This window comes from Acartia tonsa, chromosome 1 (genome assembly GCF_053477335.1).
Source record: "Acartia tonsa isolate MP-2025a chromosome 1, ASM5347733v1, whole genome shotgun sequence".
NCBI classification, from domain to species: Eukaryota; Metazoa; Arthropoda; class Copepoda; order Calanoida; family Acartiidae; genus Acartia; species Acartia tonsa.
The window spans coordinates 23,999,171-24,027,019 of NC_137260.1; the positions used below are offsets into that span (position 1 = coordinate 23,999,171).

The window sequence follows — 27,849 nt, forward strand, 5'->3', positions numbered from 1 at the left end:
GTAGCGGTTGCGCCCTTAGCATCATGAGGCTCCGTTTTGAAATTGATAGAACCTTGAGAAGCTTCTCTAAAATGAAAAACTCAATCGAATCAGTGGTTAGTGAGATCTTAATTGAGAAACAAAAAAATATTACTATATTGTCAACCTTGCTTGCTTGAGTTTACAAAGAATCAAAAGGAAGGAAGATAATTAGAATTTAAAACACCCAAAAGTATCTCAGAGATTCAGTTCATAAATTTTAAATTTAAAAATGGGTAACCAATTAGCTTTTTTGTCAAGAGGTTTCTTTATCTTAACTCGAATACCCAACAATTAGAACCCCGCATTTTATAAGACGAAATAAAGATGCCATTCAAATTTTGGCGCAAAAGTGTTAAACTTTCCCCTAAAGTTTATACAGCCTTAAATGAGGAGGGGATGGCGTTAATTGAATTTAAAAGCTCTCGCGCTTTAGCTGTCTGTACATTATTGAGTGGGATGGGTTGTAAGGTATAGTTACTAAATTTTGGCGCCAATTTAATCATATGCGTGTAAAGGTTTATTAATTTACATTTGACTCCAAAAAAAAGAGAGGGAATAGAATAATTTGAAATAAAAATCTCCCGCCATAATCTTACTTACATGTTTTCATGGTCTGTACGTCACAGTTACGCCACTCTTTTTGTTGATTTATGCTAGAATTGTTGGCGTTATCCTCTTAGAATTTTTTTTCAATTTTGATCCTCCCCCCCCCCCCCAAAAAAAAACACAATGAAACCTAGCCGCGGCACTTTTTTATAATTAGGTTAGTTTAGGTTATAAGGGCTAGTATTAAGTTTTGGCATTCTATAGGCGTTTAAGTTCGTTGGTTTTACTGTTTGATTTCAGAGCCTCACTTAGAAATAAATTGATTTATTAATACGATTAAAATTACGAATTTGTCTCCCCCACTTTTCAATATATTATAAAAATAAAAAGGAGCGCCTAAATTTTGGCGCGAAAGTGGATATTAAGATAGAAACAGTTAAATATATAGGTAAAGATCCAACTCTCCTATATCCTTTCCCCACCTCTATTAATAAAATAATTGAAGCAACTTTCCCTTATTAATCATTGCTGTTTACCCCCTAAGAAAATGTGATAAGGGGTATGGGGTAAAAACTCCTGTAAGCCAGTAATCTTCTCTCATTGCTGGTAACCTGGAAAATTTGCAGATTGCCAGCTAACAGGAACCTAGGATTTAGGGGAATTTGCGTGCTGCTGGATCCAGGAATCTTGTAATATTGCCAGGAACCAGGAAGCATTCGTTACCAGCAATATTTTACCATGAACTGCAGTAGATCCAAAGTATTTAATATAATATAAAAAGAGCGAGAGAAGCAAGGTTGTATAGAGTAATAATTTGATTAAACTAGTAACTACGCTACTAGATGTAGCAAAAATAGAGAAAAAACCTTTCCCAAGGCTTCCCTGTTATGAAAAGTACAAGAGAGCATAAATGTACTTAAATTGATAAAATACTTTAAGATTGAGGGATGTGAAAGCTTGTAGAACTCTTTTTATTCTATAAATATAAGAAATATTACCTTAAATACAACTCCAATGATTATAGGAAATGTAAATGACACTAGAGATATCACTAATCTGAAGATATTAAAATTATTACAATTTGGAATCTGATTAAGTATCTATTAATAGGTAGAATTCAGGGATTTAAAGGGATAAAACAATGGCCGATAAACTCATGTAATTCCTCAATGATGATGCACAAAATTACCCCTTCTGTAGATTAAAATTGAACACTCAACTTAATCAAAAGTCTCCAACGAATAAGAAAACGATATTATAAAACATTGGGGACTAGTGTAATAAACAGCCCATTGTACCCTCTTATTCTGGGTTGAACCAGCTAGGTTGATAGATAAAGTAACACCTATTCCTGACTATTCAATTTTTTATAATCTTTATTTTTGAGTAGATAGATTAGGTTTTGAATGAAAAAGGTTTAAGTAATGTCTTAAACACTCATTTATTTTTTAATAACAAGATTAGGGGTAATTTTCAAAATTATTAATATTTTCTTGTGGTGATATTTCTAATGTGTTAAGCTAAAACTACAATTAGACTAAATGATACCTGAGATATGGTATGGCAATAGTTTTGGCTACTAGAGGAGTTCCCAAGATGTAGATCCACATGGTTGTAAAGGCAAAACTAAAATAATAAAATTAAATTTCTGAAAGATTAGAAAAATACCTTCTTTTTGAATGTTACTCATTACGGAATAAATTCAGCGGCATTTTGTGTTCCCAAAGTCTTTAAAATTAGTCAAAATAAGAAAAGTTGCATTAGTTTTGGTCAAAGACAACAAAGAATCTGAATTGTAGATTCATTGTCACATTCCTATGTCCCTGATACTTAGTGATAAAAGTTCATTTAAAAGAAAAATTTCCTAGAAAACAATAATCTACCTAAAAACTGAAGATATAAATGTCATTGTAACTGAAAGATTCACATCACCATCAAACATTACAGTCTAAAATATGGATATACTTAAATTTTATTAAAATTAGAAAAGATTATAGATCTGAAATGGCTTAAAGAATTTAGTAAGTTTTGACAATCTCAAATATGAATTTGAAAAAGAAGTTTATGCTAAAAAAAAATATTGTTTAACGTACTTTATACGTAGTTTTGGTTAGAGATTAATAATTTATTTTCCTCTTTACATCTTTGAATCTCTAAATTTAATTAAGGATTGCTTATAATTCAAATTTTCAAAGGATTTGACTTCCAAAGAGATTCTAAATCAGTGTAGTACCCAGAAATTTGAGGCGGAGCCCCCGGGTGAACAACCAAGAAGTAACAACCCAAGTCTTTCATAATTTGTCTCTAGGAACAGCCAACCTAAAAAAAATAAAAACAGTATTATCTAAAGTACCAGGATGTTCTTATGTCTGCTTCATCATTAAGATCCAATTTAAATCTAAAGAATTAAATTTTGGTTTATCAAATTATCTTTTGAAAATTAAAATTTTAAACAAAATATTTTTCTTTTAATTTTCCCTGTAATTGAAACTAAATTAGGAAAATCATTTCTATAAAGGAGACTTAATTTAACATTTTAAAAAAATGTACAATATGTTCATGTTTAATGTAAAGTGACTAAAATTTTAAATATTATATATTTTGATTTACATCAAGCAAAAATTTTACTGAAATATGACGAACATTTTTTAGTTATTGAGTATCCACGCTATCAACAACAGAAAGACAAACTTATAATTTATATATATTATATATGCTAGCGGCCAAGCCCCTAGAGGCCTTTGGGGGAGGGGCTTTAGGGAAGGATTCTTAAGAGAGAATTTTCTCTTGTGAAGGTTGAGTTCCCTCCCCCCAAATATTTTAAACTCTTCCCTGGATCTGTAGAAAGTTTCACTGTAGACGATAACCTTATCGTTTTATCGGTAGCGAGATTTTAAGCTACAGACAGGCATAATTCTTTTAAACTTACCCGCAAAATAAGCTGTCAACGGCATGAAAATAAACTGAAAAATGAAATATAAGAAACATAAAATTTGTATTATAGTTTTTAGTATCAATTAATTAACTTTAAGGGATGTGTTACTTTTTAACTTGACACACCCCTTGGCTGTTTTAGGATGGTGTATCTGGGGGGTGAAGACCCTTTTTATGGAGGGTGGATACATAGTAGGGTGTTATCACCCCCAGGAAGGTAGAAACCCCTTCTGTACGCTTCTTCATAAATACGATAAGGTCACAAAAAAGTCACAAATTTTGTCCCAGTGCAATTTGACATTGCTAAATTTATTTTCAATTGGTATATCCCCCTCAAAAAAAAGCTTGGACGTCCTTGTCCTATACGGTGTACCCTTCTTAATTTAAAAGAATTAAAATAACTAACCTGACAAATCATACCGACGACAGGACCAATAGGTCTCTAAAATTGAAGAATTAGTACTTAAAAAAAAGAGAGGATTTCAAAATAAGCTGACACAAAAAAGTTTTAAAACTGATTTTTCTTTAAATTAATATATATACTTTTTGGTTAAAGGCATAATAACAGGGCTCGACAGCCTTTGCCAGAGCCTCAGCAATAGTCACAATAAGACGCGCCCCTAATGGCAGCTGTAGCCGATGTAATACATATTCCAACAGCTGAGACAAAACTGAAGTAGCAGCGACAAATGGTTCAATAGTTCTGAATAGTCAACTTTTTCATGAAAAGTTGAAATAAAAGAACTAATCAGGCAATTATACAAAGGCAAATTTGAAAATTTAGGCGAATAAATGATAAAGTACATTACTACTTTGTCTGAATTGAATCTTGTTGATTAATGTCATCCTTGTTTTGTTTTTATATTGTAGATGCGACATAAACACATAGGGGAGAACAAAGTTTTCAAATATGGAATAAATCAAAATATTCTGCAGAACAAGTTTTATGAAATAGGGAATAATTTTAACAAACTAAATCATATTAGATTAGAGAGTAAATGGCGTACTACTTCTTTATTGTCATTGTTATTTTTACAACATCATGTTTTTTTTTCTTCGCACAACAGTTTACTATTCTTTTTATCCAAGATATTGTTATTTCAATGCAGCGCTACTTATGGATAAGTACAAATATAAAAAAATTTAAGACATTATTTTTATTCTAAAATAGTTGATATATAAATAAATGGAGTTAGCCCTATGTTGGATAACTAGTTGATTTGCTCGTAGCGTCTAAAAGGTGGCCGAAAATAACCTAAGACACCTAAAAAGCTTCCCTAAAAAGTACAACAGTTTCAGACCATCCATTTACGAAATCTTTAGCTTCAGACAAAAAAACCTTACTTCTTTTTATTAATTGCTTGGCCCATAGCTTCTAGGGGTTGTGGTTGATGTAAAGAAAAAAAACAAAAGCTTAAATCAAAAAACCTTACTACTTTATATTACTGACTAGTGGCTGCGCCCCTAGCATATAAGGAATCTGAAAGGGGGCAGAGGATATAAATCACAAAAGTTTTGTTGAGAACATATGTCCCTGTCTTGAAATTTGTATTGCTTATTTGTTGGACGGGGCAAAGTTCGCAACAATGTTCGGGTAAATTTGAAATGTCATTGCAAACAAACAATCCAAATAAGCTCCAACATTTGTAAAGTTAAAAAAACAAGGATGACAACATCCATAAGAGCTAAGCTCTGAAATGGAAGGACAACAAACATTAACATTTGTAGATTGTCAGAACTGAATTAGCTAATATTAATGCATCAGTACAAACAATATTGTAAGTAAATTTGTTGCAAAACTGCATAAATAGATGATATTGTTTAAGGACATACTTACATTTTAGGGACTTGTTTATAGAGATGCTTCACTTATAACATTGTACCTTGTTGTACTAGGAATCAGTTTTCAAAAAATCAGAAGAATCGGATTATTACAGGGTGTTTTAATAGAAACGTCTTTTTTAAAATCTTAATTATGCATAGAAAATAAAACAATTATAAAAAGTGCTTTATATATCTGGAAAACCTATTCTGGAACATTTATGTTTCAAATATTCAAAAATACTTTTTTCAACAAATAATGCCTTAAAAACCGGTTTTCCAAAGTCCTTATTTTAAAAGATTTACAGATTTAAAGATTGTGGAAAAAATTTGCACGTTTTTAAAATTCGAATTGCGCGGCTTGTATTAATAGTAGAAAAACGATATGCATGCCGTTAGAATAGTCAAAAACTCTAGTTTTTGGAAATATAAGTACTATTTTTTTGCTATTTGTAGTTTAGGAGCTACGTTGAAAAGTGCGAGAAAGGTTGAAAAGTTTTAAGTAATTTGGGACATTTTACCACGTAGCTCCTATAATATACGTAGCACTGGAATGGTTTTTATATATCCAAAAACTAGAGTTTATGACAATTCTAACGGCAAGCATAACGTTTTTCTACTATTAAAACAAGACGCGCAATTTGAATTTTTAAAACGTGCACATTTTTTCCACAATCTTTAAATCCGTAAATCTTCAAAAATAAGGCCTTTGGAAAAACCGGTATTTAAGGCATAATTTGTTGAAAAAGTCATATTTAAATATTTGAAACATAAATGTCTTAGAATAGGTTTTCCAGATATATAAAACATTTTGTATAATTGTTTCATTTTCTATGCATAGTTAAGATTTTGAAACACCCTGAACAAAGATTTGTTGTCAAAAAAGTTAAAAATCGACATGTTTAAAATGGACGTACGGACATTCTGGTATTGATTATAGAGTTGATACGCTTTCTAAATTGTACCTAACTACTACAGGAATCATCATACAATTCTAACCTGTTTAAATTAACGAAAATAGCTAACTGTGACTTACGGACGGACGGACTGACGGACGGACCGACACTAATTATAGAAAAGCTTCGCTTTTAAGAATATAAAAACGAAAAAAAGAGTGAGAGATGAAAGCAAATTTTTAGATGTCTAAATATTGATATTGCTAACATTACCGACGGACGGACGGATATTTCATAGAGTTGCTTCGCTATGTAAAACAAACCAATATAGCGGATAAAACTATGTTATTTATATTCCTTTCTCGTATTCATTCGAATCCGGTGGATAGGAACCGGTTCTCATCCATACGAAAAAACTATGTCTAGCATCGTATTATATCCAGTTTTCTACGAATATAGAAATGTACAATTATAATTGTACATTCTATATCCGCGGAAAGCCGTTTATAATACGATACGAGAAATAACTATTAAATGCTTTGGAAATACGTATGCAAAAATAAATTTAAAATCCTTACCTTTATAACTTGCCATACAAGTTTTAAGTCAATATCCAGACCCATCAGGGCCAAGGCAACTCCAAGAAGTACGGTTATCACAATGACAATAGCTTTATTAGCTTCCACCTAAAATAAGACAATTAAATGTTTAATGACCTGGAGTTCTTTTCCATTAAATTTTTAATAAATTTGATATTAATTAATAAATCATTACTAAAACGTCTGTAGTTTGAAAATAAAACTTTCGACATTTTTAGGGTCAATCATGCATGAATTTATGACAAAAAGTTAATTAGATTCATAATAGATTAATCTTTACATATAAAATTGATTGATTTTTACAGCATTAATATATAAAAAAAAAATATTTTGTACTACCAATTGCTTTAGTAAAGTCAAAATGTTAAGCACTGAAACATGGCATATGTGACATCATAAAAATACGTTTATTATCCATCTCCTTTTTAGGGGTTTCCTTTCCCTCTTCTCCTCTCATTCCTCCTTTAAAAAGTATTTTCATGACGTCACACATGACACTTTCCGGCGTCTCCAAAGTGTTACTTACTCTATCTCTTGAAACAGCAAGTTCTAGTGGATTAGATTCAAAGTAAACCTTCTCTCCATTTATCACTTCGTAAAATCTTAAATAAAAAAAACTTATTTAAAATTATCGCAATGAATGTCTTTCTGTTTATCTTTGTGTACTGAAGGATCTTGCTAACCACTGAACCGATATGTATCTTCTCATAGGTCTAGAAAAGGTTTATAACTTGTATCTTTTGTGTATCTTTGTGTACTTGCTAACCACTGAACCGATATATATCTTCTCATAGGTCTAGAAAAGGTTTATAACTTGTATCTTTTGTGTATCTTTGTGTACTTGCTAACCACTGAACCGATATGTATCTTCTCATAGGTCTAGAAAAGGTTTATAACTTGTATCTTTTGTGTATCTTTGTGTACTTGCTAACCACTGAACCGATATATATCTTCTCATAGGTCTAGAAAAGGTTTATAACTTGTATCTTTTGTGTATCTTTGTGTATCTTGCTAACCACTGAACCGATATGCATCTTCTCATAGGTCTAGAAAAGGTTTATAACTTGTATCTTTTGTGTATCTTTGTGTACTTGTTAACCACTGAACCGATATGTATCTTCTCATAGGTCTAGAAAAGGTTTATAACTTGTATCTTTTGTGTATCTTTGTGTATCTTGCTAACCACTGAACCGATATGCATCTTCTCATAGGTCTAGAGAAGGTTTATAACTTGTATCTTTTGTGTATCTTTGTGTACTTGCTAACCACTGAACCGATATATATCTTCTCATAGGTCTAGAAAAGGTTTATAACTTGTATCTTTTGTGTACTTGCTAACCACTGAACCGATATGTATCTTCTCATAGGTCTAGAAAAGGTTTAAAACTTGTATCTTTTGTGTATCTTTGTGTACTTGCTAACCACTGAACCGATATATATCTTCTCATAGGTCTAGAAAAGGTTTATAACTTGTATCTTTTGTGTATCTTGCTAACCACTGAACCGATATGCATCTTCTCATAGGTCTAGAGAAGGTTTATAACTTGTATCTTTTGTGTATCTTTGTGTACTTGCTAACCACTGAACCGATATGTATCTTCTCATAGGTCTAGAAAAGGTTTATAACTTGTATCTTTTGTGTATCTTTGTGTACTTGCTAACCACTGAACCGATATGTATCTTCTCATAGGTCTAGAAAAGGTTTATAACTTGTATCTTTTGTGTATCTTTGTGTACTTGCTAACCAGTGAACCGATATGTATCTTCTCATAGGTCTAGAAAAGGTTTATAACTTGTATCTTTTGTGTATCTTTGTGTACTTGCTAACCACTGAACCGATATATATCTTCTCATAGGTCTAGAAAAGGTTTATAACTTGTATCTTTTGTGTAATTTTGTGTATCTTGCTAACCACTGAACCGATATGCATCTTCTCATAGGTCTAGAAAAGGTTTATAACTTGTATCTTTTGTGTATCTTTGTGTACTTGCTAACCACTGAACCGATATGTATCTTCTCATAGGTCTAGAAAAGGTTTATAACTTGTATCTTTTGTGTATCTTTGTGTACTTGCTAACCACTGAACCGATATGTATCTTCTCATAGGTCTAGAAAAGGTTTAAACCTATATTCTAGTAGGGAACCACCATCCTTCCAAGAGTAATTTTTCATTCTTTTTAAAACTAATATTTGAAAGGAGTAGGTTGGGGGTGGGGTGACTTCTCTTTTTCCCATCCAATGCCCCTAGAGAGTCGGTTATATAACGATACCCCCATCACCCCCCTACGACTTTACCCGATCTACTCCCCTGTCCATGGAGGAAAGTATTACCAATATCTGAGGACTATATTAGCAACCCAAATTGACGACAAAAATTTCCCTGTCATATTACCCAGGAATTCTATATCTATTTCAATAACGTTATTAGAAATTCTTTTGAAAAAATAAATGTATAAATGTAAGGTGTGCCATGATATATTGACTGATTTTTAGCAAAAGTACATAACAGCAAAAAATGAAAAGTAAATTTTTTTATTTACTAATTTTAACGAGAAGGGGTTTAGTAATATTTTTAGTATAAATTATAGCTTTTTAAAACAATAAAAAAACTTTTTGTGGAAGTTATTTCTGATCGTAATGTAGACTTTTATACATTCAGTATAATAACAAAAACAAAGTATCCAAAACAAAAATTAATCTGCAACTTTAATCTTTATTTCTAACACTTTCTATGATTAGGAAAGGCTTGGCTTGGAATTCGCAGCCACTCACAGCCACGAGGCCGACAGAAGTTCTTCAATTTACTGAGCCGCGTGGATTTGAGAAAGCTGAGCAAATTTGTGTTAGAACCGGCTACTCCAATCCAAAGCAACAGACAGCTCCAAGACTCTCAAAAACCGTTTTCTCGTATTATTAGAAGATAGGTAAATTTCTAGACAGCCATCTGAAATCAGGGAAGCTAAGCCTTATAGACACGTCATGTATGTTACAAATATAATGTTTTGATGTTTTCTTGTATGCTCAGTCTTGCGATATAATTTAGAACTCAATAAATTGTTTATATAGAAATAAATGTTTGTCTATGTAATGTCTATAAATATAGAAAAAATAAAAACAGTTTCTTCTTATATAAATGTTAAAAGTACAATTTTTTAAACAAACCAACAACATAAATGGGTTTAAAACAAAATTTGTTACCAGGGGATTATTTTTGTTTATTTGCTTTAAACTGTTTTTAACCTATTTTTAAAACATATATCAAAAATATACTATGACACCAGTAGAATTAAACTGCAGAGCCTAAATTTGAATTAAGTCCCCAATAAACTTTTTTGAGGGGATTTAGAAATTAATTTTACTGTTGCTGTGGTCTTTTTTGATCAGAGCAAAAGGTCTTTTTTTATTTGGGTAAAATTCGTAGCTTTTAGAGTGTTTTGCTTCATATATATAGTATTCTGGTATAGAGTAAAATTAGGCCTTTTGATTTCATCTAAATTTATTCATTAAAAACTTAATTCTTTACAATATATCAATAAATTAACTTTATCGTGCTTGTTTTCCATCACTTATTTAAAACACAAAAAAATTGGCTGTAAAGGGTTAAATAGTGAAAGATGACAACAAACGTTTACGCAATACAACAAATTTTTTTTTGTCACATATACAAATATGATAAAATATAAGATTATTCAAACTTATTTTTTTAAATATTTTTAAAAAGCATGTATCTTTTATGTGTATAGTTTTCATTCTTTTCATTTTAATTAAATAAAAATTATTTAACTACATTGGAAATAAGTCACTTTGTGAAAACACTCTTTTTTGAATTGTAAAAAACTGAAATGAAACAAGGCTTCTAATTGGTTCAGACTTCAGAATAATATGTTTTATTTTAATGTTAAATTTCTTCTATATAAATTATTGTTTTAGAAAAAAATTATTTGCATCGAACAGAGTAGAGTTTTTATTATTGTATTGATATAATCTGAATCACATCAAATTGTTCTGTAAGAAACAATTTAACCCCAAACTAAAAAATGCTTTTGCTTCCATCAAAATGATCACAGCAACATATAAAATTGATTTTTAAATCCCCCCAAAAAAGTTTATTGGGGACTTAATTCAAATTTGGGCTCTGCAGTCTGATTCTACTGGTGTCATAGTATATTTTTGATATATGATAAAAAATAGGTTAAAAACAGTTTTTAAAGTATAAAAACTCTCAATTAAAAATTTCCACACTTACAAGAAGCTGTTAAACTTATTGGATGTCCATTTTCATAATACTAACTATCTGGCATAGCATTAAACATGCCCGGGTCCTTCCATTTGATTTGTCTATTTACATATTAAGAACAAGAAATGCTTAGAACACAACTGTATCAATATGAATCAGCCTCTAGTTGAGGGTGTTAGAGTTAAAAAAATAGCCTAAAACGGAAAACCAATCTTCAGCGGATAATAGTTATTTATCATATTTTCGTAATATTGTGAATGCTAGAAAGGATATTAAAATTATTTCAACAATTTTGGTCATGTGATCAAAATTTGAATTTTCCTTCTACTATTGCCCCCTCTGGGGGCGAAGTAGGTGGAAATTTAAATTTTTGTCACTTGACCTTAATATTGGTGAAATAATTTTGAATGACCTTTCTTGTATAAGCAATATTAATAAAATATGATACTTGGTTTTGTCTCATTCTCTATCTTTTTCTTAAATTCAAAAAAGTCTATCAAAAAATTTACATCATCTAAGGGTGAACAATAAATATCTCTGTCTATTTTTCTCTATATTTCTTCCCCCTCCCCCCTCCCTCACTTTTCTGTCTATTTCCTTCTCTCTCTCCTCCTCTTTTGTACGTTCATTTATACAATAGAGATAACCTAGAGACAGCACAAGGGAATTTTGTTTACATTATGTATCAGCTATAAATTGTTGAATATCTTAGGTTAAAGCTTTCCTTGGGTGAAATATTTGAAGAAAATATTTCTTCCATCATATAATGTGAAGCGTATGACACAACATATAATAAGTTAGTTATAAATAATTTAATTTCTTATAATAAAGTTATCTTTCTAAAAATTATATCATTGCAAAATTTAGTTGCAAATAATGTTGCCTATAGGGCTGTATTTCATATACAACAAAAAGTGAACAAAGGTTTCTTTTTAAGAAAAAAATGGGGTCAGATTGACCATCTATGTCTAATGTTTATACCCACATCAAATATTAAATTATAACAATGTACAGTAGAGTGGATCAATTTTGGACATTGAATTTGTAATCAACATCTACAGTTTAAACGTCATATAAGAAACCTAAATATAAAAAATTGATTTTGTCCTTGAGGGGAAATGGGGGGAAGGTGTTTCCATGCATTAAAAATTTTAGAAGTTTGTTCTGGAGGTGCAACTTTTTTTCTTTCAAATTATTGCTTTATGCATCTTTTTGAATTTGTCTTGTTGATTAATATAAGAATATCAAATTGCTTTTAAAAAATATTCATCCAAGCATGAAAAATCTTAAATTAAATGTAAAATCTCTTGGTTTTTAAATTTATTTATGGATTTTTCTTGCTAGGATCAATAGTTTTAAAAACAGATTTTTTATTCTTATTCTACTCTTCAAGACAAAATTGGGAAGGTGCATAAAGCTATACTTTGAAAGAAAAATAATTGTCCCCCCCACAAAAAAAAAAAAAAAAATTCTCCCCAGAAGTGTCTTTCTAAAAGTTTACATGCATCAGCGAGCCTCCCCATTATTCAAAATATTTTCTTTTCATTTTTTGGTCTCTTATATGATGTTCAGACAGAAAGTGTATGTAGCACATTTAAAATTAGAAAATCATTGAAAATCAAGCCACTCTAATGTACAGCATTTATTTCTTCAATTCCACAGTACAAAATTATTCCTGTAATTAAATTTAACATATCATATAGGAAAAAATATTCTTGTATTTAAAATCAAAAATCATGTTGGAATTTTTTTTACAATTTTAAAATTTTTTAATAATGTACAGCAAATTATTTCCTTTTTATCTCATGTTTAGAAATTCATAAGATAGTTAGAATAAATTACAGAAATAATGAAAGATTTAAAGAAGAGAGCGTCAGGGGGGGGGTCGAGGGGGGTTTCCCCCCTCAGGAGAGGGGGGGTTGAGGGGGGTCTCCCCCCTCAGAAAAAGCTTGGGCTTAAATCTTCAACAAATAAAGAAAACAAAATTATTTTAAAAATTTCTTTTTTATGTTAAATATTATTATTTTTGTGACACTTGATTTTGAATGACAAAAAATGTTGAAATAAATATTACCCACTGTATGAAATGTTAAATTAGAAATCAATAGTGATGTTGGAAAATTTATTCTCATTTTATACTCTGAAAAAAGGAATTGACAAAAAATAATGATTTTTATTCCAAACTTTTAAAACAGCATGCCTATTTCTTATTGGTTGAAACTCGAATTAAAATAAAATAATGAATATTATTTCAAGACCAGAAATAAATTTGAAATAAATAATTTTCTTTCCCCTATATTTTTTATTCCAAAATGCCAAGAATTAATTTTGAAATAAAATAATTTTCTTTCCAATATTTTTATTCCTTTTTCTTATTGGACGTCATTTTGTGTCCAATGAGAGACTAGTGTTTAAATATTTTAAAGCTTATTACAGCATTTATTTTGAATATGATAATAGCAACATTCTCACATTAAATGTGATAAAAAACTTTACTACTTTATATTGTAGGATAAGGATAATATAATGGAAAATTCTATTCTTACTTGATATGAAAGACACCATACATAGAAGAGTTTAAAAACATTACAACAGATGTCTCTGAATCTTGCACCGTCTTTGTAGCATCTTCCAGGCAATTTATGTCTTTGTATGCCATCAGAAGAGTATTTGCGTTATCCCAGCACACCTAAATAGGTTTAGAATTAGTTAATTTATTTGCTTGCAGAAACCTTATAATAATTATTATAGAATGAGACATGTATGTAAATTCTACTGTCTCTTCACTCGTTCATTTGCTTCCAGTTATTCTTTGATTAATCTTTACGTGTTTTCGCAAAGTGCCGTGATGATCACTGAATCCCCCCTGTCTCTCATTTTTAAAACAAATTCAAAATAAATGGAGGGGGGGTTGTAGTTTTATTACCTTTGTATATTCATGGTTAACTTTTCAGATATCTTTTCAGGAAAAAGAATACAAATTAAGGAAGAACTATATCTTCTTTGTAACCCAATAAAGATTTCACAGCCTGCTCGTGAATCAATGTGCATGCCACTGTTATCAACCGTTGTTATAAAATTATCAACTGTCCAACTATATTATTTACCTGTTTATCAACTCCCTGTGATAAAGTAATTGTAAAATTCAGCATCTCCCCAAGCGGTCCTTTCACAATTGCTGGTGAAACCTTAAATATATCAATGTTTATTATAGAAATTTTTTACTTTTAGAATATAATCAAGATCGTGTATGTCTCTTCAGGGCTTGGTTCGTCCTTTTCCCCTAAACCGATTCTATGAATAACTTGTAGAGTAGCTTTACTGGGGAAAAATCCGACCCATACTCTAAATTATGTATTTATTCTAATGAAAATAAAAGACTATAAAATATTATCAAAATTAGACAAATTTAAAACAATTTAATATAATATTTAAGTAAAAAAGCATGTATAAAGACCTATTTATTAAAATGGGGAAATAAGATCTATAAAACGAAGACCCTAAAAGGTAAAGTGAGAGACAATAACCCTTTTAATAGAATGGTCATAGTACAGCTAAAAAATTGTTAGCAAATATTGTCAATATAAATTAACGTTAGTAAAACAACACAAGAATCATAAAATTAGAGGTTTCGTGATAGAAAAAACAAAATTAAAAGAAAGAAAATTTGTAAAATTAAAAAGGACATTGAAAAAACATTACTAGAAAAACTAATTTGAAACCAATAGTTTAATGTATTCTTGATGTAAAATAAAATAAAATGTGATCTTACTAATTTATGAAATGCTTATTGTAATTTAGTTGAGATATGCACACACTTTTAAATGCAAAATCTTAATAATCAGGTCGCCAATTTCCCTAAAACATAAAAATCAACACAAAAATAAAAGTCATCCTTTTTGTCTCTCTTTTTCCTAAGGCTTCAGGGCCTATAAAAGTAAACCTGGAAAAGAGAAACAGTCAGTCGTGATACGGAATTACTATATTACACATACTCTTTAAAAAATTCTAAAATTTAAGGGAAGACTCCCTTCTCTTGCTTTGGAATTTTCTTGAGGGTCTTGGCGGCTCAAACTTAGGATTTTCATTTAAAACACACCTAAAAGATAAAAAGTTTTGTTAGATAAATTCATAAATACTTTGTTAAATAAATTGTAGAATATCATTTGATGTTGGTCAATTGAGATAAATTTAAGGATAAGGCCTTCTTAGGGCCTAAAAGCTTAGGCATCCGAACGGATAGTTATCTCCAAGTTTTTGTTCTGAAGAGAACTCCTATAGCGTGGTGCCCCGCACCATTAAATTGCAAGTCACTACGGGGCTAAATAGGAATAACAAAGGGAAAGTACGGTGGTGGCCCAGCCACTAACGGTTGATGATAGCTCATTATCTGACGGCCGACACTAACAAACCGGATCCCCCCTCAAGCTTCTGAAGTCCAGAAAAGTTGGAGATCGTTATCTATTCGGACAATTTAACATTTTCGGATTAGAACTCTGAATAAGTTCATGTCTTAAAGGTAGTTTTATTTTGCTAATACTCTGGAAGATCGGTTCGGAGCTAGCCTAGTGATTTTCTTACCTGACAAAGGTACCTAACAAAGAACTTCACGCCTCACGGGGATACAGGCAGCAGAACGGAATATTGTAGTCATGTTCGCATGGCTCTAGTAACCACAATAGATACTTCCAGTCCAAAAGTGTTGACAAAGTTAGATACCTAGGAATAAAAAACTCTTAGACTAAATAGCAGTATAAAGTTATCAGTAATATTTTAATACCATCTTCGGATTAGGGCTTCTAAGAAAAAGACTATCTCTTAAGCGTATTTGGATTTAGGATCGGTGTAATATAATACCACCATTCTAAGGTTAGATATACTCGCCGAACAGAGATTAATGCGTCACTGATCTGGAAAGGAGACATTGGTGAGAGATTGTAGTCCTGTGATAAAGGATTACATTTGTCCCTGGAACCCGGAGGTGACCCATAAAATTGGTTCCGTTACCGGATAAACCCAGGTAGGATTTAACTTTTCCTTTAGGGGGGGAGAGGGCTACAAAGCCACTAAATAAGTCTTACCGCTAGATATCCATAGTCAGAATTAACATCGTATTCTTCTAAGCCTCGAATATATGTCCTGAAAATGGAAGATAATATTATTGATAATATAGACGAGGATGTATTAAATCCTCCACCATATAACCCTGATTATCAACCTAACCTAGATAATACTGAAGATCAGTACTTACACTTAGAAAATATAAATGATCAAATCGAGGAAATACCTCGAATTCAAACTGAGCCTGAGGTTCACACTATACCAGCCATGTTTGTTTTAAATAACAGACGCAGAAATAGAATCTTGCATAGGCCACAATTACATCTCAACCCCCAAAATGAGATAGAGCATAATACACAAACAATAAAACAAGAACAAACAGGCACAAAGCCTAAAATTAAAAAAGAAAATAAACCATCATCAGATCCACCAGAATATGAATCTGAATCTAGCGACTACTCAGAAAAACGAAAAAATAAAAAACATACAAATAAAAAATACAGACACTATGATCCTCTCAATCCTCATGGCTTTGAGGATAGGCGACATCATAAACATCATGAACACCGTCACAAACAAAAAGACAAACAAAGCGATAGCGACAAAGAGGACAGAAGGAAAGACGATAAAAACTTCTCAATGCCAAAGAGAATGAATAAACGTAGAGACAGTAGTAGTCCAACATCAAGTTCAAGTTCCAGTTCATCTGATACCGAATCAGATTGGGACAGACGAACATCCTCTAACAATAGAGATAATAGAAATAGAGAGGAAATGATCGAAATGAACATATTAGAAAATAAACTAACCTCTGAACAGATGGATAAGTTGAGACTTCTCCTCCAAGACTCGCCCAGCCATACAGATCTAAATATTAAAAAAATTATAAAACTTATCCCAAACAATCTAGTATGGGGTACTGCTGAACATGAGCGTATTTTCCGCCAAATAAAATACCTTGGCAAAATACCTAACCTATATGGGGAACAAACCAATCCCTATACCTTCTTCAACACTTTTAAATACTTAGAAACATATATAAAACCATTCACCCATAGTTCCTATAACAACATAATAATCCACTATTTTAACCCAGAATCAAGGAACAAATTGGACATGCTAGAAATAGATCCTAATGTGCTAAGTGCACAGGATTTCGTAAAAGCCATCCTAACTACCATAGGTGCCGAAATACTTGGGCCACAGGACTATGAAAGGCGCTTCCACACCTATAGGATAACGACAGAGGACGAAGACAGACCAAACAAAGCTGTCATAAATCTAGCCGCAATGTTGCAAAAAACGGGAAATTCCCACGAAAATCAAATGGCTAAACTTAGAGAAAAAGTGTGTTTTTATCTGGTACCGCAATATTTGCAATCTGCATTTTTGGCAACAACAAATGTACCAAATTGCACAAAAGAGACAATACTAAACTGGTTTAGCAACAATCGCAGCTATTATCATGCAGCTGTGGACAGAAAAAGAAGGATAGAAAAACAGAAAAACGGGAATGTTAATCAATTAGGAAAAAATCGTCTAAATTCCCTAACAGCCAAAAAAGAGACACCAAAAGATAATGGCAAAAACAAAGGACAACAAAATGATAAAAATGCCAAAGATGTATCTACAAAACCTAAACCTGTTTGCGAACATTGCAAAAAAGGACATTATAGCAAACATTGTCTTAAACACCCAGACCCAGCTATAAGAAAAGCTAACGGGGAATGGTGGGACAAAAAGAAAAAAGAGAAGGAATTAGCCAATCGCATAGTTTGCCTCCTATGTAATTCTGACACCCATGGTAGTGCCGATTGTCACTGGTACCCCAATGTGACACCGGCCCAAGAACAATGCCCTAGATGCCTACATTATGGGATACCGAGACGTCATCATCCCCTAGCAGCGTGCACATTACCACTGCCAGCGGAAAAAAACGCCTAGGGCCGCCGAGTACTTCTCAAGAAATCAATAAAATACATAATACGGATTCTTGGGAGATACCCGGCGCCCCTGACAAAGGGAAAAACTCACCTGCTATAAACAAACATCAAATATCCATTCCAGTAGCAGTCACACTCACTCTAAAAACAGAAATAAATAATGAAAATCAAGAAATTAAACTACTGGAATGTTCAACCAATAAAGACAAACAAAATAACCCTGTAAATATTCCACTTAATTATGATATTCAAGATGAATTTGTAAATAATAAATCAGCAGCCCCTGGCAGCTTAAATGAAGGTGACCGCTGTGATATTGTAAATAGTAATAGTATAAGTAATGACCAAATATTAGATATCAATTTGACAGAAACCATACCTGTCAAAGAAATTGTAAAAAAGGGTATATCCGAAAAACTACAAGAGCTTAAAGAACCAGAAAACGAACCAATTAATGACAGTAATAGTAGCAACTTACCCATTTCGAGCGAAGACAAAGCCAATAGCACCATACTTGAACACTCAACACTATATCCTAAAATAGAAATAAAAAATGTTAGTAGTAATTCTGATGATACCCAATCTATTGAAGAAAATGACTTAATTCTTTCCGAAGAAAACCCTTCAATGGAAGATACCCCTGAATATGATATAGATGAAAACGATCTATTAACAGATATTACAGGATTAACTAGGGCTGAAATCATGGCCGAAATCGAAAAAATTGAATTAGACAGTGACAAAGACTCTATATCAGACTTAAGTGACCTAGATAGTAGCGATTTTAGTTCAGATGAGGATGAAAAAAATCCCCCATCAATCTCCGAATCCGGATTGGAAAAAATATTTGAAAATTTCGAGTATCGGGGAGAAAAATCTGTAGAGGAACACTTATTGAATATCAATCAAACCATAGCTAACGTAGATATTGCAAACAAAATAAAAACAGACGAACAGACTGAAGTTGAAACTATCGCTACCGGCTGTATTTACCTGGACGAATTTGATAATGCAGCGTCTGCTAGGGAACAACATAAAGCCGGAAACATTGAGCAGTCATTTTTAGAACCTGATGATGAGTCTGAAAGCAGAATAAAACATAAAAAACATTATTTTAAAAATGAATTATCATTGGAGAATCGTGTAAAAATTGCAAAAACAATATCGTTTTTGAGTTATCTACACGAATACCCAAACCAAAATAAACTTATGACAATTATTATGATTGTGCTCACGGCCATGTTGTTGGGAAATTATCTTGCTCCATATGGGCTATTGACAATAATTTTCCTATATGTCAATATACCCAATGGGAGATATTTCCTGCAACTGCTGGCTGAGAGGACAACCGACATAATTGACATAGACAAATTAGAAACAAATCTGGAAATAAAAACAATTCAAAGCCACCTAGGCGTGCTGGACAAGATCCAAATTCCCGTGGCAATTAATGGCAGCAAAATAATTTTTGAACTAGACACTGGGGCCGCAGTAAACTGCGTATCAGAAAATATCTTACTAAAAGTGCTGCCTAATTACCACGAGATGGAGCTTTGTTCGGCCTACCGTTTGTCTTCAGTAGAAGGCAAAGCAATAAGCGTCATTGATGCCCGACGCCTAGGGGTCGAGTTTGAAGGGGTGGGAAAAGTGTTCTTGGACTTCCATGTACTTAAAGAAAAGAATATTTGCCTATTAGGACGCCCATTTTTGATCACTTGCAATATAGGCATGCAAGTAAAGGGGCAAAAGGTCTACATAGAAATAAATCCTAACAGAAGGAAGGTAAAAAATCCTTTTGCTGTCAATATCAAAAAATTAGAACTAGCAAAGGGAGAAGAAAAACTAATAGAACTGGAAGTCAAAGATAAAGACCCAAAACAAGAACACTTTATCCCACACCTTTCAAACATGTATACTCAAATTAAGATAAAATACAAAATGTATTCAATAACCAGGACAGGGGAAAATAAACTCGCGGTGTACTGTGAAAATGTGGGAGAAAATCCTCTTATAATCAAACCAGGCGGGTTTCTGATCTCTCTCCTGCCTTGCCAACCTGAAAAAGACAAAAATTTAGAATTAAACGGTTTTAAAGCACCTAAAATGGGTTCAATTAAATCAATCGCTGTCTTGAGAGGAAACAATGGAATTAAAGAGCAGCTTAATAAAATAAAAAAAGGTTCCAATATTCTGTCAAAGACGCGCGATTATCTATTTAAACCCATCCTAAATATAATAAAATATGTTAAGAATAAAGTAAAAAATATTGTAAATAAATTATTGGATAAAATACCATTTAAAATAGTGCTAAAAAACGTATAAAGCCCCGCTCTAATGTTGATGTTTTTAAGAAAGATAAAACATATGTTAACATAGATAAGATTATTAAAATAAATAGTGTAAATACAATACAACCGGAAAATGAATTAAGTCTTGAAGAAATAGCAGATATTTTTGGGGATAATAAAGAAGGAATTGAGTTGACTGCGCCACTACCCCCACCACCGTTAACCTTAGAACAAATATTAGGAAAATTAAGTTACATAGAGGACCAAAATGTAAAACAAAGAGTGGCTAATCTTTTATTTAAATTTGAAAGTGGGGCGTCCCACAACTTCGATATTGGGGAAAGCATTGAAGAAATGGATTTCCCTTGCCCTGAAAATTATGATAAAAATACTAAAATATATAATCTCTCCCTAACCGATACGCTCCATCTTAGATATTTCATAGACCTGTGTTTAAAAATGGACATTATAGAATGCTCCCCACCCAGCCAGCAGTTTGGGTCACCTGTTTTCCTTACGAGCCGTAAGGATAAACAGGCGCCCCCACGCATAATCATTGACTCTAGGGGGGTAAATGCTAGTATTCCTTACAGCGTATCATCGATCACAATGGATCCGATGAATACGCTAAAAAATCTGCTACCTAAAGTAAGATACGGGACTTTTGTAGATATTAAAAATGCATTTTATAATCTTAAACTATCCCAAAAAGTTCTTGATTCAGGAGTGTCCTGCATTGTGACTAGCTTTGGGTGTTTCCGCTTCAAGAGAGCCATCACCGGCTATGCGGGAACACCCAGCCTTTTGTTGCACTATATATTATCAAATATTCATTTAAATGATTTAAAAATTAATGACATAATAGAATTGTTACTAGTTTGGTTCGATGACCTCTCAATTTTCAGTTGGTATGAGGAGGACATCGAAGAACACCTCGCCAAACTAGAAACTTTTCTGTCCCGCCTTAATAGGCTAAATCTAAAATTGAATTTGGACAAATGTACTTTCTGTACAGACTTAAGCAAAGATAAAGTAGTTGTATTAGGCTATCAAATAGGCCAGGGACGGATTACCGTCCCGGACAAAAAGGTCAAATATATAATGCAACTAAAGGCTCCAAAAACATTAAAAGAACTTCAATCATTTATAGGAAATCTTCAATACTATAGGTCACTTTTACCCCTACCTATCCATGGACATATGAATGCTTTGTTCCCCCAAGTAAGGAATTTTGATTGGAATGAAGAAGCAGATTTTCATTTCAATAAAATCAAAGAAATACTTGCGTCTGATAATCTCAGCAATGAGTCAGCAAGAAATATAGACTTTCAGATGTTATATACAGACGCCAGCAAGCATGCCATAGGTTCCAGCTTGCTAGGATTCGAACTTAAAGACCTTTTTCAATCCGAGCTGCCTAACTTTATGGACATGCCTGCTGAATTAAAAGCATATTTTAATGACCATAAAGAGATAGGGGTACTTTTTAAAGAATCAGACTATCTAAACTTATTTTATCAGATATCTATCTTTTTAAAACTAGATTTTTCAAATTCATATGAAAATTGGTATAAAATTTTTTCAAACAATTTTACAATGTATTCACAATTAAGCTATCTCTTGGAAGTCACATCTGACGATGTTGTAAGGACTAAACAAGAAATGAATAAAATATTTGTAGAAAAAATAAATCAACTTAGAGCAGGGGCTCTACCATTAAATAATCCATACGTACAGACATTCCTCTTTTATTCTTTTTCAATTTTTTCGAAACATAAACTTCGAATAATCTACCTGTCAAGCAAAGACGGATCCATCCTCGAGAACTTGCTCTACCAGCGATTCACCGAATCCTCCAACTCTGAAATTATAATATTTGTTAATAATGACAATTTTTATTATTTGGGAGTAAAAGAAAATATTGAAATAAAACAGAGAAAATACAAAAAGACAGTTCAAAATCTAGACGTCAGTGACAGAGAAGTTTATACGTTCCTAGAAAAAAGCATGAAAAATAATTTAAATGATATTAATGTGAGAGGAAAGATATTAGGGTTTTTCTCAAAAACTGTGGCCCCCAAAGTTATGGAGACCACAGGTATAGTGTACCTAGAGATCCTGGCCATCTATGAGGGCCTCACCTTCTTTGAGGTGGAGATCAAAGGTACAAGGACATTAATACTGACAGACAATGTGGCTTGTTATAAGATCCTTAGAAACAAGAAAATAGAGAATCGTAAGAGTAAGCTTGATTACTTGAGTCAAAAAATTCTCTATTGGTTTGGAAAAATGGTTTCCTTTCTATCTATTCGGACAGACGAACAGCTGGCCGATTTTATTAGCCGCTTAATGCCCCATGCTACTGAAAGACTTGACTTTCAGGTGGAGGAAATAAAGCCTGTATATCAAGGGGAAAATTTTGCTATTTTTGATGCAGCACCCATTATACGGGACAAAGAAAACTTTATAAACAAGGACACGGATGTACAAATTTTAGCAGTAACTAGAGGCAAAGCTGACGAAGTTCTTAAGAAATATGAGGAATTAACAACCCGCAATAAAAGGGCAAAAAAGGATAAAACCAAAAAACCTAGTAAAAAGGAATTGCCAGAATCAAAAGCTTTAGCAGAAAAATTACTAGAACAAGTTTTGCCTCCTGTCCCTGCTAAAAATCCATCCGAAGAAAATATTAATGTGCAGCAGAAAAGTACAAGTAAATCTATCCCTGTCTCCGAGATATCAGACAATATGACACATGTTGAAAAGAGTTCAAATAAAATTGATGACCAAAATGTTAATTTTGATTCAGGGGTTAAAGATACAAATTTAGATAAAAATCAACAACTTTTTAATGACCCAATCCCTATAACAATTGAGGATAATAATCCAATAGATATTGTGCCCGTAGATGAACAATTTATTATTAATGATCCTATTCCAATTTTTCCTGAACAATTTATTATTAATGATCCTATTCCAATTTTTCCTGACGAAGAACAAAAAATAGAAAATCCAATAAATAGTCTTCCAGATAATGAACAAATAAAATTTAATAATATAGATCTCTTGACTCCTGACCCTATTGAACAAAATATTAACACGAGCTCAAACATAAATTTAAATATTGAAACTACCGAGGATTTAGGGATAAGCATAGATACAAAAAAATCATTTTCTGAAGTCTTATTAAATACACAAGAACATAGTACAGTAGGACATAGTTCAAATAAAGCTATGGCAGATCAAATGGCACATTTTGAACAACAACTTAATAAAAAACCTGACAGGGAAGAAAGGGAAAAAATGAGAAAAGAAATAGTAAATGAATTTCTAAATCAACCCCATGATAATGAACAAAATTTGTCAAATAAAACTGAAAGTCACACCGAATATGAAGAAAGCATAATATTATTACCAAATGCAAATGCCACCTTTGAAAGGCTGCGAATTTTTGAAAAATCTACCTTTATACAATTACAAATAAAGGAAAATTTGTCAAATGACGTCAATCCAACGACATTAAAATATAAGCAAAATTTATTAATTCTACCCTACCCTCTTTACGGCTATATTGCTGGGAGCATGCACCGTGATATGGTACATGCAGGGGTGAAAAGGGTTCGTGATAATATAACGTCAACATTTTATGTACAGTATAAATCAAAATTGCGGAAAATAATTGAAGCCCATATAGGCTTATGTTGTACATGTATAAAATCCAAAAACAATCACTTAAGATTAAAAAGATTAACCTCAATTAATAGAAATAATAAATTTAGAAATACGGTGGTAGCAATGGATATACTGGAATTTAGTAAGAAATCAAAAATAGATGGAATAAAAGGAATACTGGTTTTTATGGATGTAGCCACCCAGTATATCACATTGCATTACCTACCAGATCTAAACTATGAAGATGTAGAAAATGGCATAAGCCAATACATTTTATTACATGGGCATGTCAAAAATTTCTGGGCCGATAACGGCAAAAACATCAAAAATTCTAAAAGTGAATTATTTCTGAGAAAAATAGGCTCAAGATTCTTAGACAGTGCTGCTTATAAAAGTGCCTCGAGGGGCAATATCGAGAATAGGATTAAAGTAATCCAAAATTTAGTACGAATTGCAAGAGCACATGCCGCAGATGTAAAAATTAAAACAGCATTAAGCACAGTAATACATATAGTGAACACCATAAAATTAATAGGGACAAAACTAAGTCCTTATAACCTCCATTACCTTAGTTTGTACGGTTTTGAAGGTGGAATAGTGCAAAATGATAATTTATTTAGACCTAATTTCTCATTTGACCCCAAATCTCTATCCAAGAGATTTGAGGATTATCAGATTCCTTTTAAGCAATTACATGATGAAACACAAGAGTTTATTTTTAACAGACAAGAAAAATTGTTGAAAAAACTTAACAAGAATAGACATGACCATAACTATAAAGTGGGGCAGTTTTGCGTGCTGCGCCGTGACCGTCTAAAAAAGAAATACTACGCAAAAAATAAACCAGTTTTTGATTTAATGGTATGGGTCATACTTCATATAGGAAGACCTTTAATTACCATAAAAAATATCTGGAGCACTTCTACAAGAAAAGTGAACCCCACGCAAATAAAAATACTGCGTGAGGATTTAATAGGCGATTATCAATTACCCAGAAAGGTTGCTAAACACTTTAAGGTGTTGACCTTGCGGGATATCCGAAAATTTAACAAAATAAATAAAGCAAATAGAATACTGAGAAGTATATCAGACGACAAATCTAGTTCTAGAGTAGATTCACTGTCAAGTATTTAATCTTAGCTAAATTAAAGAAAGACAAATATCCTAGTTATATAGTAGCTATTCTCCTTTAATATTTAAAAAAACCCACCTTTCGTCATTGCGGCCAATTTCGGAAAGCTCAAGCTCGTCGGACCCCAAGGGTAGGGCTTGTCCATCAGTTCCTTGTCTTGTAACAGCATCTTGCACTTCGCTGTAAACATCAAGTTCCAGCCACGAGCCGGACAGGCAGATGTCCTGGAGCGAGGTAGGAAGGCTACGGGTTCCGATGGGATACAAATAAGGCAGAGATCTTGAAGTGGGGTTGCGCAGCGACAAGGGGATTAAATCCATCTTTTGTTTAGCCACGTTATAACGTCGCTGGTAACCATGCATTTCAGTCCGCAGTCTTAAACATTCTACTCTCAGGCGTTGGGTTTTTGCATTCAAGGTTCTATAGCGAATTTTTAACTCCTCCTCTTCGGTTTTAGATCTCTTCAACAGCTGGCGAACATTCCTCAAATCACACCAAAGGCTGAGGGAGTTACAAATACAGGTCACCTGAAAATAAAAAATGCAAATTAATAAAATAAGTGATTAAAAAACACATTTGCTAGAATAAGAGTAATATGTGTCATTCAAAAACAATAGATCTAATAAAAAGCAAACAAGTAGTGTCCCCTGATCGCATGAGTATATATTGGGAGCTAGTAAGAATAATTCGACAGTTGGATTTATTGTACAACGCTGTCATCCAAGCCAAAATCTGTCTATGCAGAGCTTGTAAGAACTTAAAAAGGAGAGAAGCTACTCAGGAATCAGCAGCACGTTTTTATCGATACATGGAGTCAAACTATCAACGTTTGGCACGCCCTTATTTGAGAAGAATCATTCTAAGTTTAGCCGTACAAATTAGGTTAAATTTAGGGCAACAAAACTCTTTAGAGTAGTTAACCAATCATTCACTTAAATAAGCTACACAAATTATTTTCAGTAAAAAATCAGAAAATAAAGACAATACTTAAACTAAGTGAAAAACAATGATGGTTGTGAATTCACCAGAACTTTTTAGATGCTTCCCTAAGAAAAAACTTATAGAACTAGTACATGATGATATGAAGGCGGAGGATGTGATTGTACTTTGCTATGATTACATCTTCTACTTCAACGCAATGTTCAGGGACTTGAGATGGGTCCAAAGCGCCACTTCCGATGAGATATTTCATGACCAGCTGAGCGATCAAATTCGAAAGAACGGCGAATGGAAAGCCTTCTTAAAAAATTTGATCGCTTGGTTCCGTGATTCTCCACGGAGTGAAAGGTTGCCTAAAATCTTCCTTGACCATGCAGCCAGCATCGACCATACTATAAACAAATATCACCTAGCCATTAGGGAGTGGGACTCTGCAGTATGGGAGGGACGAGATAAACCCAGCCGTTTTCAGAGAGAGCGACACGAGCTCCCCCATCACGAAGGAAACCGACTCCAAAGCCTCGGCCGCCGTGCTCACCACAACCAGGATAGACGAGAAAGACGTTATCAACACCTTCAAGAACACCGTGCTAACCATTACCAGCACGACACTCGCAACATACTTGGCGAGTACCCCAGGGAACAGCGACAAAGGCCTAGTGGCCTAGTAGCATGGGGTTTCAGAGCTTGGCCAACTAGTGGCGACCTTCGCCAACAACTTGATAGAGGACGTCGCCGCTGTGCCTCGGTTCAACCAGTGCCACGCTATGACCACGGCCCTAGAAGTCACGATAGCTAAGAAACTTAGCACCCATCAGCTTAGTTGGTAGTCTAGAGTAGCAACATATTTAATCCTTATTCATGATACCTATATTTAACCATATTATCCTTATTTAATCTTATTTAACCATATTAATATTATAATCATTATATGTTAATCTCTATTTAATCAAAATATATTATAATCAATAAGCACAAAATGAGTTAATGTGTCGTTTAAAAATAATTATGAAAGTTTGATAAACTCTATTTAAAAAAGATAGGGATAAGTTAACTAAAAAGTAATTGAAATTTTGATTCTATAATTAGTAAAACGAGAAAAATTATAAAAAGGTTTCTAAGCGACAATAGTAGGTTTTGCCTCAAATTAATTAAAATTGTAGCAATAGAATGTGCGGCTGATGCCTAGAAAAGCTTCGCTCCCAGAAAAATAGGATTGTTATTAAAACGAAAACGCAAATTTTTAGAGCTTGCTTATTTCCAAAAAATTTAGTTGATAGGTGTATCTTAATTATACGCTAATACTTAAGTAAAACGCTAACTTTAAGAAAAGGGGACCGATCCAAAAAAGGTTTCTATAAAAATATAATAACTAAAAAGGTTCTAAACAGAAAAACAACTTTTAAAAATAATTACTACAAAAAAATCTATATCGACGAACGAAAAAAGCTAATTTTAGAGAAAGTTTCGCTCCAAAATTATTTTTGTTTGTAAATGAATAAACATCCTTTTTGTAAGAACTAATAAAGGATTAAAAAAGTTGACACATGTCAAATTTGAACATAAAACAGATCCAAAATTATTTAAAATTTAATTCAAACAATGTAAGTTTGAATAAGTATGACGCCAACTTGCTTATTTAGAAATCCAACTTGCGAATTTTTGAAACACACTCACACAGCCTAGCCTACTGGTGTGTTTGCGTCACACAACTCAGTTAGGGATACGCACACCCTAGCGCCATATAGGCATACACACAC

General features: G+C 32.6%; 1 protein-coding gene across 1 annotated transcript in view; it reads right to left on the reverse strand.

The window, feature by feature from the left end:
• LOC145315566 (hepatic sodium/bile acid cotransporter-like) overlaps positions 1-27,849 on the reverse strand; it is a 79,190-nt gene that overhangs the window by 24,299 nt on the left and 27,042 nt on the right. Inside the window, exons 6-15 of the mRNA XM_080155551.1 lie at positions 14,162-14,242; positions 13,601-13,743; positions 7,344-7,419; positions 6,797-6,904; positions 3,908-3,943; positions 3,497-3,530; positions 2,801-2,886; positions 2,451-2,515; positions 2,116-2,193; positions 1,566-1,623 (exon numbers count right to left, since the gene is read on the reverse strand). Coding sequence (XP_080011677.1) covers positions 1,566-1,623; positions 2,116-2,193; positions 2,451-2,515; positions 2,801-2,886; positions 3,497-3,530; positions 3,908-3,943; positions 6,797-6,904; positions 7,344-7,419; positions 13,601-13,743; positions 14,162-14,242 — 765 coding nt within the window. The remainder of the gene's footprint in view (positions 1-1,565; positions 1,624-2,115; positions 2,194-2,450; positions 2,516-2,800; positions 2,887-3,496; positions 3,531-3,907; positions 3,944-6,796; positions 6,905-7,343; positions 7,420-13,600; positions 13,744-14,161; positions 14,243-27,849) is intronic.